Here is a 16,090-nt window from a genome sequence, read left to right on the forward strand (position 1 = left end):
TGATGAGGTTGCCCTTACAAATTAGTGAAGAGAGGAGAATTATACAATATTGGGGGGGGAAAAAGTAATTGTGGCATGCAAATATAAAGTTTAAAATTTCCATATTAATTACAGCTAAATGTCAACACATAAGTATAAGGTTTCACGGGCAATGAATCATAAGTACAATATCCATAGATTTTGTTGGTTTATTTTTCAAAAACCCACAAAACAAACTGAGAACTTAAGTGGCAAACAGGGAAAAATAACTGCAGCATAGATAGCAGATGAAGAGTTGGTGTCCTCAATGTATATAGAGCTCTTTCAAATCAATTAGATAACGACAAATGCCTTGAAATAATATGTAAAGGATACCAACAAGTAATTCATGAAATGGCCACAAACATGTGAAAAAACTTCTCTCTTAGGAATAATAAAAGAAATGACCATTGGAAATGATATACTCTTTTCCTTCTTTCACATCAACATTATTTTTTAAAAAACAATAAATCACAGTGTCATTAAGAATGAGGTAAATGTATGCTCTCAAGCCCTGCTTGGGAAGGGTGTATTGGGTCAACCTTTCTGGAGGGCAATTTGACAAAGAGTCAAATCTATTGATTCCCAAGTTCATTTCTAGGAATGTGTCCAAAGGAAATAAAGATGCACAGAAACGCATATATGCAAGAATGTTATAGCATTATTTGGAATAGCTACAGAATTAATAATTCCTCCCAAAAGAGAAACAATTTAAATGTTCAATAGTAAGAGAATGATTAAATCAGTTGTGCTAATTCCAGTCAATGGGATTTTATGCCACATTTTGTAAACAACATTTTCAAATCTTACCTATGGCATAGGAAAATATTTGTGATCCAATATTAAGTGTTTGAAAAAGAGCAACAATCAAAATTATATGTACAGCATGATCTTTTTTTTGTAAAATGTAACTCCAGCACCATGCTAAGAACTATTAGTCACTGGTTGTTACAATATTAAAATACCTCTGTATCCTCAGATCAATAGAGATTATTCCAGCCATTCCCCAGGAACATACACAGCCCACAGTCCAGCAGCTAAAAAGTTATCAACCCTGCTCCAGCTGTTAGGCCTGCCTCCAGTCTGATGGGGGACCTGTCAAGCCAGTCATTAGATCCTTTTAATATTACCCTTCATCTGGTCCTTTATTGTGGGAGGGGAATTTGGAGTGGGAGGAGAAATGGAGATTCACTTAATAAATGAGTAGCAAAATGGCCTTAGTGTTAGCCAAACTCACATTAGATCTCAGAAAATTTCAGTCATTTTCTTCAAGTTTTATGATTGTATTCTCATCCACAGAAGATCACAGTGTGGGAGATTTGAGATTTGCGTTGCCACCTTGGTCAATGAATCCTGCCCCACCAGCAGCCACTGCCCCCAAGCTTCAGCCACAGGCAGGAGCCCACTGTCCTAGGGCGCTACCCACCCCAAGCTACAGCACCTTCCAGAACTCTCTCCCTCCTGTTCTATGCCTCCTGACCTCACAGCCTTTTGCACCTTTTAACCATTATGCTTGCTCCTTAGGAACTGGCCTTCTCTTTTATACAGCCTTTGGGTTGGATTACCACTTATTTTCAGCCATGTCCATTTTGAGTGCAGGATAGGGGACAGGAGACAGTTTAGATTTTAGAGGGGGAAGATGGAAAGGCAGAGGCTCACAACTGCACATTCTGAGGCAACTAGATCTTTTGGGTTTCCAAGCTTCCCCTCCTGCTAGCACTTCTCCCCAGTCCCATATTTACATTACACAGGCAGGTGGAGGAATGAGGGCTCCAGGATGGGTGGGAAACAAGCCTGTAAATCAAGTATATACAACATACCAACATCTTAATAGTGATTATCTTTGAGTATATATTTCCTTCTTATCTGTATCTTCATAATTTTTATAATCCAAAATGAAATAACATATGAAATGACGGATCAATTAAATCAAAATATCTGGGGTTAGCACTTAGGTATCAGGGGTTGTTTTTTTTTTGGTTTTTGTTTTTTATCTCCCCAGATGGTTCTAATGTTTAGCCAGTGTTGAGACCCAGGGATGTAGTCAACCTTATTTTACAAAATAGAGAACTGAACCCAGGGTGGTTCATAGTAATACACTTGGCTAATATTTCTGTTGTTCAAAAATAAAGTTCTTTATGAGATTCAGATTTAATTGAGAAGTCATTTCTGTTGTCACCTGTTTTCTTTGCATTTTTTAAATTGAAGTATAGTTGATTTATAATGTTGTGTTCATTTCTGCTGTACAGCAAAGAGACTCAGTTATACATACATATACATTCTTTTTTATATTCTTTTCCATTATGGTTTATCTCAGGATATTGAATATAGTTCCCTGTGCTATACAGTAGGACCTTGTTGTTATCCATTCTATATGTAATAGGTTGCATCACTAACCCCAAACTCCCAGTCCATCCCTGCCCCTCTCCCCCACTCCCCTTGGCAACCACAAGTGTGTTCTCTATGTCTGTGAGTCTGTTTCTGTTTTGTAGGTAAGTTCATTTGTGTCATATTTTAGATTCCACATATAAGTAATATATGGTATTTGTCTTTCTCTTTCTGACTTACTTCACTTAGTATGATAATCTCTAGTTGCATCTGTGTTGCTGCAAATGGTATCTTTATCCATTCATCTGTCCATGGACATTTAGGTTGTTTCCATGTCTTGGCTATTGTGAAAAGTGCTGCTGTGAACATAGGGGCGAATATATCTTTTTGAATTATAGTTTTGTCCAGATAGATGCCCAGGAGTGGGATTGTTGGATCCTATGGTAATTCTATGTTTAGTTTTCTGAGGAACCTCCATACTGTTTTCCATAGTGGCTCCACCAATTTACATTCCCACCAACAGTATAGGAGGTTTTCCTTTTCTCCACACCCTCTCCCACAATTGTTATTTGTAGACTTTTTAATGATGGCCATTCTGATCAGTGTGAGGTGATACCTCATTGTAGTTTTGATTTGCATTTCTCTAATAATTAGCGATATTGAGCACCTTTTCATGTGCCTATTGGCCATCTGTATGTCTTCTTCAGAGAAATGTCTGTTTAGGTCTTCAGCCCACTTTTTGGTTGGGTTGTTTGTTTTTTTGTTGTTGAGTTGTGTGAGCTGTTTGTATATTTTGGAAATTAAGCCCTTGTCAGTTGCACTGTTTGCAAATATGTTCTCCCATTCCGTAGGTTGTCTTCTCATTTTGTTTATGGTTTCCTTTGCTGTGTTGTCACTGTTTTAGACCTCACAATATTACATACTCACAGCTCTGATGATAGAGTTTAAATCAGCCTTACTTAACCATATATCCATAATCTATGAGAGTCGAGGGAAGCTATTCATTTACTTCAACTCTACTTGAAATGCTAGTGATATGCCTTATGAAATTATTTAAAGGAACAGAAGACTCCTTCTTCTATCACTTTTCCTAATTCTGTTCCCAAGGATTGGAAAGAATGAGACTTCATTTCGTATATGTACTCTACAATTTGCCAGTTGGAAAAGAATATGCTAATTAAATCAATAAACATATTTATCAAGTATCTACAATGTATCCAACACTACTCTAACTTCTCCTATCTAATGTTCAAGATTTTTTTTTTCTGCAAAAAAAGCAAAGCCATACTGCCAAAATTCTAGTGGGGTCGTATGAAGGGTGATTATTCACCAGGTTGGGTTTTATTCTGTACCTTTTATAAAGCAACAACTCCAATATAGTAAGAAGGGATTCCATTTCAATTACCTTAAGGAACCCATGAGACAGTCATGAAGAGGGAGAAAACACAGTCAAGACAATGAAGACAGCCATGGAAGCCCAGCTGACAGGATGACTACAAAAGGAGAGATGCAAATCTAAAGGACTACAGAGAGATAGATTGGTTCAATCTCTGACACTTGGACAAGCCACCCAAATTGCATTTGTTTTCTTAAACTATTTTTAGGTGATCAAGGCACTTGGGGCAGTTTTACAAGTGGCCACAGTGGAGGGCCACTAGGAAGGATACCTTTTAAAGGACTCAAGAAAAACCCACTTCTCCAAATCCTTTTCAGCACAACAGTCATTGTTCATCAACATTAGGTGATTCATTATTTGGTTCTACACAGATATGAGAAAGACACATAGAATATTAATCACAGAAGGAACCTTAGAGGTCAACCTTCTACTCAATACAGATATCTCCTCAAGAGCATCCCAAGATATGCTTGATCAGAACCTGCTTAGAGGTGAGTAGTGATGAGGAGTACACAGCTCACAATATAATCCCTTCTAGTTCTGAACAGCTCTAGTTGTTAAAAATCTTAATTATTCTCATTTCTACCCACCAATACTAGTTCTTCCCTCTGGATCTACAGAAAACAATCCTAAACTCTCTTCCAGCTTTTCCAACAGCTGTCATGTCCAACTAAGTCTACTATTCTGCTAACTAAACAAACCCCGCTTCTTCACCTATTCCTCTCCTTCCAGAATCCCCAGTTAAAATGGCAAATTCCTGACACGAACACTTCCCATTTCTTAAAAGTGAAAGAGGTGGGTGGTGTCATACATTTGATTAAGAAGAAAGTAAGGAAGATCAAAGGAACAGTGTTCAAAATAACACTTGTCTTTTTAATTTCCAAAGACTGGCTAGGCTAGCATAGTCCTTCGTAAAATCATTTAAGATTTATACTTGCCTACTTACCAAAGAACTTCTTGACACAATATTTTTAGCATCAAGGAGATTTCCACAAAACTCCAATGGGTGAGAAAGCTATTGAACATGAATACTACATCAGTCAGTCCATTTATTGCACACATACTAAAGGTCCTATGCATTGAAGATTGAGTTCTTTTTAAGAATTAGTAGCATTAAAATGAAAGTTCATTTTATGAAAATGCACTCTAGGGAGGCATCATCACTGAAGTTTAACACAGACATGTTTCTTAGAACAGCAAATTCCATTTCCCAGCACTATCCCCCACCCCATGTCCAGCAGAGATGCGAGCCATGGAATGGCATTCACCAGTCAGAAGAGTCACCCCGAGGAACACAGTGATGCTGAGATTCAAAGAAATACAGCATGTGTTGCATCACAAGTTTGGTTATGAAGAAAGGTCTGATTGTGGCCAGATACTTACCCTTGAGATCATATTGTTGCAAGACTTCCTCCCCAGAGAATGAAATCCCTTCTTTTCCACTCCCAGGGCATGAAGGTTGCTTTGAGTATTTGTCCTCAGCTGGCACATGCAGAAAGCTTGGAGCTATTTTTCTCTTTAAAATGTTAGAAAGAAACTCCTTTTCCTCCTCCCATATGACTGGCACTTTATAAAACACTCTTAAAGCCTCAGCCAGTACACCCGGAGGGACTGTAGGAGAAAACGCGAGAAATAGCAAAATGTTTCAGCTCACAAAATCGCTACAGCCTGTTGAGCAAGGCAAAGGGTCTCTTTAAGGGGAAAGAAGACAGAGGTTCCTATCTATGTCAGAGTAGTAATGGTGGTAATATATTATTGTGGACATACCTTGAATACTTTGTGCCAGGCATTGTACTTTATGTGGATGAACTCATTTAGCTCTCAGAACAACCCTGTGAGGTAAATACTATTCTTACCCATTTGACAAGAGGGGAATGAGAACAGAGAGGTTAAGTAACTTGCCCAAGATCACACAGCTCTCAGGAAATTGGCAGTGCTAGGATTCAAACTCTGGAGGCTGGGCTCTTACTATTTTTCTATATTGCCTGCATGTGTGCATGCTGTGTATCATATGATGTATATGATGAGTCACATGACACTAATTTGCTTTCAATGGCAGCCAGCTGTATCAGTGACCTTAAACTTGTTCCTACATGGCCAGAGTGTTCCAAACTGGCTTTTAATTCTGTCCAGCAGAACTGGCACCATCCTGGCTCAGGGCCCGGGTCAAGGCCCAGAGAGACTCTTTATCACCAGTGGGTGGCAATATTGTTACATGGAGCCATCAGGGTGCAGTGAAGGCCTGGCATCTTCCCTAAAAGTGAAAAGACCTCGCCACCTTATGGATAGATCATTCCAGGCAGCTCCCAAAACACAATTTCTCTACTGTCCCCAAAGCACCCAAGATAATCCTGAGGGAGGATAGAGTGATCTGGATTAGGAGGATGCCCAGGAAACTATTCGTTTAAATCATTCTTCCTCCTGTCCTGCCATAACATCCCTGGTATATCTCAATCATAAATTACATACTTCTTTTCCCATTAGGGCATGTTTTTCTTAGTAACAGAGAGACTCTACAACGTTTGTACCTGCAATTTCACTAGCCCATAGTAGATGTTAAGTAAATGGATGAATGAATAAATTTCAGTTCTTCAGATGCAATCAATTCCACTCCAAAAAACAATCTAAGAAATATCTGTGGAATCTTCTGTAGTTGCCCAAAAATGAATCCAGACTTCACTAGTGAGTCTCGGCTGCATTCAGCCACCCAAGAATTCTCAGAATAGAATGAACCAAAGAAATCCTCCCAAGACCCTCTGGTCTGGACTCTTGAAACTGCAGTACCCAATCTATCCTTACATTGACCTGGCTGTTCCACAAAACGGTCTCAACTTAAGCAGAACAAATGCCAAGCTGACCTCTGGGTAATTTCAACAAAGTAGGCCCAGTAATTGATGCAGTCAAGGGCTTTCCCAAGGAACTCTGCAGTAACCCAGAGACAGAACCACTATGTGAAGGAACCCAAATTTGTGTAAAATGTGAGAAGCTTTGAAGAAGGTCCTCTAATCTAAAACATTTCTAGCAGCCTGTCATATTTCTGCAATCCTACTATTAAAAAGTTGGGCCTTTGGAATTAAGTTGATAATTTATGACACATCCAGAAAACTGTTTACAAGGTTTTTAACCATGAAAAATGAGGAAAACAGATGATTTCCAAAAACCTTATCCTTCCAATTTTTAGGTAAAAATTAATAAAAATTTAAAACATGTACCTGTTTTAAAAAAAATCTACTAGAGTATTTATAAAGGTCAGAATTTTTTAAATACATGTATGTTTTAACTTTTTCAGCACTTTGTCAAATATCAAGGACTTGTTTTCTCTATTACAGACACACAAGGCTCTGTCTTCCCTTCTAGTAGTAACACATTAATATAAAGCTAGTAAGACACACTCCTCTCTCACCACTTAAAACTTGATTTATCTTGATGATTATAAAAAGTATATAAATTCATTGTAGAGAATTGGGAAAATATAGAAAGTACTGAATAATATCTAAAAAATTATCTCTATTGATGTTTGTTGCATGTCTTATCTTTTATATTTTTCATGTATACATATACATAGATAACTTTTTATAAAATATAATCTGTATCTGTTCACATGCTTCTTTCTTCCTATTTCCTTTATGTCTGTTTTCCATTCTCTCTACTTTCAGTCTCTCTCCCTTGGTGAATTTTAGAATTTTTCTTTCTGCATCCATATATAAGTCTATCTGTTTAACTTTCACACAGTTAGAGAGGCAAAAGCCATTCAAACGGTGCTCCTCCTCTGTAAGCTGAATGGAAAGAAAGATAAATAGATGATAAATAGATGGTAGATAGATAGGTGATACCAGATAGATAGATAGGTAGATAGATAAAAAAAATAGACAGATAATAGTGAGATGGATAAGAAGGAAGGAGAGAAGGAAGAATTTATGTATTGTTTGTTTATGTAGATCTTCTGCATATCTTAAATGATTTTATGACCTTTGATAGAAAAAAATTTTTCTTGCCTCTATTTTGGATTCTACCAGGACCATCAGTTATCCTTCTCCTCATTCTTGTTACTTCTACTTCACCCTTCATCATTTCTACAGAAATTCTTTGTACTATCTTAAGTTTAGGCCTAATTATTTGCATTGACTACAATTTAAATTGACTGTTTCTATACAACTTCTGTGGAAGCTCCTTCATTTCCTATTTCCTAATCACTCTGTAGTTTAGTATGGTATCTCAGGGTTAGAAGAGACCCTGAAATACATCCTGTTTTGCCTCACACATCTTCCTTTCCCCATACCTTGTGTTTCACTCTGTGTCTGAATTCCTTCTGCACCACACTCCCTTGGTGACCACCTAGCCAAGACTGACATCTTTTTTTTTTAAAGATTTTTCTTTTCTTTTTGAGGTGGACTATTTTTAAAGTCTTTATTGAATTTGTTAAAATAGTGCTTCTGTTTCATGTTTTGTTTTTTTGGCCGTGAGGCATGTGGGATCTTGGCTCCCTGACTAGGGATTGAACCCACAACCCCTGAATTGGAAGGTGAAGTCTTAACCACTGGACCACCAGGGAAGTCCCAAGATTGACATATTTAATTACAGGAAGTTCACTACCTCTTGAGGAGACCTAGGACATTTTTACAGTTCTCTGACCATTAAAATACTCTTCTGTCATTCTCACCCACTGCTATTTCTAACTGCTGGAATTTCACATAAAAGTTTAACCATAAACTTGGCTAAAAGCTCTTTGAAAAATAATCCTGTTTACAGTAGCATCAAAAAGAATAAAATACTTAGGAATAAAATTAACCAAGAAGGCAAAAGACTTATACACTGAAAACTACAAAACATTTTTGAAAGAAATTAAAGAAGACACCAATAAATGGAAAGATGTCTTGTGTTTCATGGATTGAAAGACAATATTGTTAAGATGTCAGTACTACCCAAAGAGATTTACAGATTTGATGCAACCCCTAACAAAATCCCAGTGATGTTTTTGCAGAAATATAAAAATCCATCCTAAAATTCATATGGAATTTCAAGGGACCCAGATAGCCAAAAAAAAATCTTACAAAAGAAGAACAAAGTTGGAGGTCTCACACTTCCTGATTTCAAACCATGCTACAAAGCTACAGCAATCAAAACAGTGTAGTACTGGCATGAAGACAAACATATAGATCCATGGAATAGAACTGGGAGTCTAGAAATAATCTCCTATATCTATGGTCAACTTAGGGGTCAACTGAGGAGTCAACAAGGGCGCCAAGACCATTCAATGGGGGAAGAATTGTCTTTTCAGCAATAGTGCAGAAACAATTGGACAGCCACATGCAAAATGACTCAAAATGGATCAACGATCTAGTCATAAGACCTAAAACTATAAAACTCTTAGAAGAAAACATAGCGGGGGGCTTCCCTGGTGGTGTGGTGGTTGAGAGTCCGCCTGCCGATGCAGGGGACACAGTTTCGTGCCCTGGTCCGGGAAGATCCCACATGCCGCGAAGTGGCTGGGCCCGTGAGCCATGGCCGCTGAGCCTGCGCGTCCAGAACCTGTGCTCCGCAACGAGAGAGGCCACAACAGTGAGAGGCCCGTGTACTGCCAAAAAAAAAAAAAAAAAAAAAAACCATAGGAGGAAAGCTTCATGACATTGAATTTGGCAATAGAGTAAGTCCCCTACATACGACCTTCAAGTTGCAAACTTTCAAAAATGCACATGTGAGTTTGCATGTCCAATCACGTAAGTTAGTTCACATGTCTGGCTCACATTGCCACGTGTGTGCATCCTCTACAAGTGGTTGTGCTTTTGTGTACCATACAGTACTGTATAAAGTTCAGTAGTACAGCATCCTTATTGCAAGCCCAGGATGTCTGGAAGCAAGCGTAAAAGCAGTGGTGATGTAGCTGGTACTACTGTACTTTTCAAGGTACTATACTGTAAGATTAAAAATGTCTTCATTATTTTTTGTTTGTTTTTTATGTATTATTTGTGTGAAAAGTACTGTAAACCTATTACAGTACAGTACCATATAGCCAATTGTGTTTGTTGGGTACCTAGGTTAGTTTTGTTGGACTTACAAACAAACTCTCAGAACAGAACTTGTTCATATGTAGTGGGCTTACTATAATTTCTTAGATGTGATGTCAAAAGCACAGACAGCAAAAGGTAGACAAATTGAACTACATCAAAGTTAAATGCTTTTATACATCGATACTATCAACAGAGCGATAAGGTAACCCACAGAATGGGAGAAAATGTATACAAATTATATATCTAATATAGAGTTAATATCTAGAATATATAAAGAATTTCTACAACTTAACAGAAAAACAAACAATGGGCAAAGGGAGCTTCCCTTTGCTTCCTGGTGGCGCAGTGGTTGAGAATTTGCCTGCTAATGCAGGGGACATGGGTTCGAGCTCTGGTCTGGGAGGATCCCACATGCCACGGAGCAACTGGGCCCGTGAGCCACAACTACTGAGCCTGCACATCTGGAGCCTGTGCTCCGCAACAAGAGAGGCCGCCATAGTGAGAGGCCCGTGCACCGCGATGAAGAGTGACCCCTGCTTGCCACAACTAGAGAAAGCCCTCACACAGAAACGAAGACACAACACAGCAAAAATTAATTAATTAATTAATTAACTCCTACCCCCCACAACATCTAAAAAAAAAAAAAATGGGCAAAGGACTTAGACATTTCTCCAAAGAAGAGTTTAGACAAAGAAGAGTTTGAGTTTTAGAAGCTGAAAAGAGTTCTGGAGATGAATAGTGGTGATGGTTGCACAACAGTGTGAATGTACATCAAGCCACTGAACTCTACACTTAAAAGTGGTTAAAGTGGCATATGTTATGTATATTTACCACGGTTTTTTAAATTTAAAAAACAAAACAAAAAAACCTCTTCAAATATCTGAAGGCAACCATCATGACCACACAGAGTAATCTTCAGAGTGAACAGATCTGTTTCCTTCCACTGTTCATCAGGTGACATGAAGTCCAGTCATACTCTGGTCACTCTCCTCGGAATGTTCTCCAGCTACCTATAGCCCACTTAATCCATGGGCCATAGACCTCAACATAACACTGACCAGTTAAGAATGGAAAAAAAACTCTTTCCGTGCCTAGCGCAGCCATGGCTCGTGGTCCTAAGAAGCACCTGAAGCGCGTAGCAGCTCCAAAGCATTGGATGCTGGATAAACTGACTGGTGTGTTTGCTCCTCATCCATCTGCCGGTCCCCACAAGCTGAGGGAATGTCTCCCCCTAATTATTTTCCTAAGGAACAGACTTAAATATGCCCTAATAGGAGATAAAGTAAAGAAGATCTGCATGCAGCATTTCATTAAGATTGATGGCAAGGTCCGCACTGATATAACCTACCCTGCTGGTTTTATGGATGTCATCAGCATTGACAAGACGGGAGAGAATTTTCATCTGATCTATGACACCAAGGGTTGCTTTGCTGTTCATCATATTACACCTGAGGAGGCCAAGTATAAGTTATGCAAAGTGAGAAAGATCTTTGTGGGGACAAAAGGAATCCCTCATCTGGTGACCCATGGTGCTCACACCATCCGCTACCCTGATCCCCTCATCAAGGTGAATGATACCATTCAAATTGATTTGGAGACTGGCAAGATTACTGATTTCATCTAATTTGACACTGGTAACCTGTGCGTGGTGACTGGAGGTGCTAACCTGGGAAGAATTGATGTGATCACTAACCGGGAGAGACATCCTGGTTCTTTTGATGTAGTTCATGTGAAAGATGCCAACGGCAATAGCTTTGCCACCCGGCTCTCCAACATTTTCGTTATTGGCAAAGGCAACAAAGCATGGATCTCTCTTCCTCGTGGAAAGGGTGTCCGCCTTACCATTGCTGAGGAGAGAGACAAGAGACTGGCAGCCAAACAGAGCAGTGGATAAAATGATCTCTAGGTGACGCAATTGGGAAAGTCTTTGTACTTAGAGATAATACTACATAATTAAAAGCCTTTTTAGTGTTAAAAAAGAAAAAGAATGGAAAAAGCCTATTATCTCCCTCAGTCTCATTACTAGACTATTATTACTGCAGCCAGAGATCTACTAGTTCACTGTCACACTGTTAATTCCTATAGTGTTAATTGCCCAACTAAATCCCTAAATGCTTTTTTAATGTGCCACTACTAAAACCTTCTGTTAGTTAGAACTCTTGCAGTGATTAAAAAGAAAAACAAACACATAAAATCTATGCAAACTGACTTAAGCAAAAAAAGAAATTTATTGGGACATGTAAATGTTCCAGAAATGGTGCTGGCTTAAGGTATGGCTTGATTCAGGAATTCAAATGATGTCATCAGGTCTCAATTATTTCTTTCTCTTAGCACAGCTCTGCTCTTCTTGTGTTGTCTTCATTCATAAGCTCTCCACCCATAAGATGTCCCCCCCATAACTCCCAGTTTCACGGGTGGTAGAACAAAACTTGTTCCCAGCACTCCCCAAATATCCAAAATATCATTGCCTTTTATGGGCTCTGATTGAGGCACATCCCTGAACCAATATCTGTGGCCAGGATAATGCTGGTGCTGAATGGCTAGTTCTAGGTCACATGTTCTGGCCCTGAGCAGGAATGTAGTCAACCGCCTGTGCTGAAAGTGGAGAGGAAGTGGTCCCTAGAGAATAATCAGGTTAAGGTCACCAGCAGGATGAGGGGATATTGAGGAACGAAAACTACAGGTTCAACCACCCTTCACTTAGTTCAACTGGATATTTCACAGACTAAATGTTTATCCCTATTAAATACAATGTTATTAGAATCCTTCTGGCAAGTTGTTTGGAATTCTAATTCTATCAGGCAATACATTCCTTGTTTCTCTCAGCTGTATGTACTCTACAGTCTGATGAATGTGCCTTACAGATTTTATTGCACTCAGTAATGAACAGGTTATAAACACGTTTATATATGTTATATGAACACGTTGTATAAGATATAAACAGGCTATAAACACAGCATACCTTGAACCTCAGCATACCTCGTACCTCAGCATACCTTGTACCACAGCATACCTCAGTACCTCACTTCAGTACTTCTGAAGTGACATCACCAGCATCTATGGATGTGGTCATACAACCAGATACCAGGCCCACCTTTGTGCTTGGGTCTGGGCCCTATTTCTCGTGTCCAAAGATATTGTGAGCAATATTCACAAAATGTCTAGACTCCTGGGGGAGTTTCTAATAGAGAGTGAATGTTCTATACAATCTATGGATCTTTTAGCTAGCCATCATCAGAGAGACCTTTTCCTCTACATGTCCCAGATTTCAAATGCTCTCTAAATTTGCACACTATCAGAAAAAAAAATGGTAACAGTAGTAGTACCAAAGTATATACAGCATTAACTACACACTATGCCCTGTCCTAAGAGCACATAGGATTAAATATTAATTCATTTACTCCTCACAGCAACCTTATGAGATGCATGGTTGTCATCATCATCATCTCCATTTTAAAGACAAGGAAACTAAGGCCCAGAGAGGGTAACTGGCCCAAATTTACACAGCTAATTAGTACAAACTAGGAATTGAACCCTAGTGGTGTGGCTCCAGGGTCCTTACACTTACACAGAAGTGGCATTTGCCTTTCACATCCCTCACTGCTCACCTCCAGCCCTCAGACAAATGTAAAGGTGAGAAGGCTTTAAAAGCAACAGCTACAGTAACAAACCTATCATGGATAAATTAGCGAGCAGCTACTCACTTTACAACGGAGTTTGTTGTTGTAAGTGAATCATTTTTAACGACAAGCTTCTCCTGGGACAGGTCAACTGGTTAAAAAGTCATTGGTGACTTCCCAGAAATACTGGGACTGAGAAACAAAGCCCCACCCTTCCCAACCAAAGGGTTAGGACCACTGCCAACTAAAGATCAATTAGAACTGTAAAGTATCTCTAGCATAATGCCTACACTAGTAGAAAAACGCAATTTTAAAAACTTTTCTTGTACACATATATTTTCCCTGAACCATGGCCATGTGCGGGAGAAATTAAGTAGAGGGGCTTGGCCCAGCACCTCACAAGGGGTGTTCCTGTAAACAAAGCTTGTCTCCCAGCCCTTCCATTGCTCCCCTGGGGTCACTTGACCCACAGTTCTCTTGTCACCTTTGGTAATACTATTAGTTGGTTCAATCATGCACAAAGGTATGATACAGGTGGCTACCAAATTCAAAGGACCTGCATACAGCTGTTTCTTCTGGGAACACCGTGTCATGAAACCTCAGATGGTTCAAATGAAGGGCTTCTGTGAAGGGACTACATACAGAGATGAGCAGGGTGGAAAGGACAATGTTTGTTACCACAGGGAGCCCAGTGAGGGCTGGTTCTGGGGAGGAGGACCCTCCTGGTGGGAGAGAAGCAACTACTGCTAGACCCTGAACTAGGGGAAAGCAGGAGGAAATGCCCCATCTCTCTTCTCCTCACCACTCTCCTACCAGTGCCTCCCATGAACACTGAGGGCCAGGGGGCCTGGGTGATGTGGTCATCAAGGTTAGCCTTCAGGGTTCAGAGCAAGAGGGAAAGGGTAGAGAGTCCAACTAGAGAACAGAGAATAAGGAGCACAATATCTCCTTCAAAGGTGAGTAAACTGGGCTTCCCTGGTGGCGCAGTGGTTGAGACTCCGCCTGCTGATGCAGGGGACACGGGTTCGTGCCCCGGTCCGGGAAGATCCCACATGCCGTGGAGCGGCTGGGCCCGTGAGCCATGACCGCTGAGCCTGTGCATGCGGAGCCTGTGCTCTGCAATGGGAGAGGCCACAACAGTGAGAGGCCCGCGTACCGCAAAAAAAAAAAAAAAAAAAAAAAAAAGTGGGTAAACTGAGTCATTGAAAGGGAAAGTAACATATTTCAGATCAAAAAAGAAACCCAGAACCAAGATAAGGGCTCCACTTCCCAATCTGGTCTCACTGATTTCAAATACTTGGAGAGAATCATTAAATCTCAGAGGACACCTAATCCCTCAGGCTCCTTCCCAATACATGGTGATGTTACAGCCCACAGTGGCCCACCTTTCTTCAGAAGTGGTAAGGTGCATGTGATCAGGATGACTCAGCCTTCTGCCTGGATTCACCAGAGAGATTTTCATGAATCACTTGTGTGGGTGACGCTTTGGGTGTTGTTATTCTTTCAGTGAATTCTCTCCACACAGTAAGTTTGTCTCTGTTTGATTCATGAAGGTGATTCATCTGAAGAAGTTGACCTGACCATGGTTTATCAGGCAGCATCTAACGGAGATGTCAATGCTTTGACTGCCGTGATTCGGGAAGACCCTTCCATCCTAGAATGCTGTGACAGTGAAGGTGAGCTATTTATGCATTTTGAATCCTGCAGAATGTTCTGAGCTATCCTTTTAGAGATGGCCTCCAGAGGTGAACAATGTTAATAAAATTATATTTGACAAGCTACTTTGATACTGGAGGGTCAAGGAATATCCTGCCTGTAGCCGTGTGCAGGTTCCTCAGTATTTTATTTAACGAGAGTCATGGACACAAATCTTCAAATTCTTTTACATCACCTCTTCTCATGAAGTTATTTGGTTTGAGTTTGTCTTCAACTTATTTGTATGAGTGACTAAAGTAGATAGGCCAATTAGTTGAAGTTAGAAAACGGGTATGAAAAGAGGAGGCTATTTTTGGTAGCAGTGGATGTTGGGAAAGTGCGGCTATTGAAGCCAGAGAGCAAGGACTTCTGCTTCTGGGAAGATGGAGTAGAAGTAGTACTTTTTGCTTTATTCCTTCTGCGAAATACAACTAAAACTCCTGGACATGGTATATAGCATAAACATAAGAACACTCTGGAAGGTGGAGAGGCAATGACAGACTAGCTAGTACCATGGGACCCAAGGAATGACATAGTGGTGAGTTTCCTGGGCTTCCTTTTTGCCTCATACTTCCCAGACTTGGAGCTGAAGAAGCTGACAACATAGGAATGCCAGTGGACAGAGGTCAAAAAAGCCCCCAACAAAAGCCTACTCTCTAGCCAAAGAGCAAGAAAGGGACTGCATAGCAAGACAGAAAACTTTTAGACAATAATGGGTCTACTCCATCAAACACTACCACCAAAAACAACAAAAAACAAAAAACTATGACCCCAAGCCCACTCATTCCAGCAAAGACCAAGCGTGGATCCTGGGCCTCCACCTTCACATGGTAATGAAGTCTCCATATCCCCACTGCTGAGGCAGTGTCAGAGGAATCCTTCTTGAGAATTAGGACTCTCACCACCACACAGTAATGAAGAGTCTTCTCCCTTAGATGTCAATGAAGACTAAGTAGGGGACTTAGACTTCTAATCCCACCTGGCAATAATGAAGTGGCACACCCCCCCCCCCCCGCTTCACTTAC

At 40.1% G+C, this 16,090-nt stretch overlaps 2 protein-coding genes across 2 annotated transcripts in view; both read left to right on the forward strand.

Annotated features, from left to right (window-relative positions):
* Positions 1-16,090, forward strand: part of ANKRD55 (ankyrin repeat domain 55) — a 100,603-nt gene that overhangs the window by 15,245 nt on the left and 69,268 nt on the right. Inside the window, exon 2 of the mRNA XM_033437869.2 lies at positions 14,924-15,046. Coding sequence (XP_033293760.1) covers positions 14,924-15,046 — 123 coding nt within the window. The remainder of the gene's footprint in view (positions 1-14,923; positions 15,047-16,090) is intronic.
* Positions 10,816-11,677, forward strand: LOC101288674 (40S ribosomal protein S4, X isoform-like). Its single transcript, XM_049707961.1, has one exon. The coding sequence runs from the start codon at positions 10,853-10,855 to the stop codon at positions 11,372-11,374; it is 522 nt and encodes a 173-aa protein (XP_049563918.1). The 5' UTR covers positions 10,816-10,852; the 3' UTR covers positions 11,375-11,677.

The sequence above is a fragment of the Orcinus orca genome, chromosome 3, assembly GCF_937001465.1.
Source record: "Orcinus orca chromosome 3, mOrcOrc1.1, whole genome shotgun sequence".
Taxonomy (NCBI): domain Eukaryota; kingdom Metazoa; phylum Chordata; class Mammalia; order Artiodactyla; family Delphinidae; genus Orcinus; species Orcinus orca.

Bases quoted from the DNA above. Each gene is read 5' to 3' on its own strand.
- LOC101288674 (XM_049707961.1), top strand. From the start codon at position 10,853: ATGGCTCGTGGTCCTAAGAAGCACCTGAAGCGCGTAGCAGCTCCAAAG.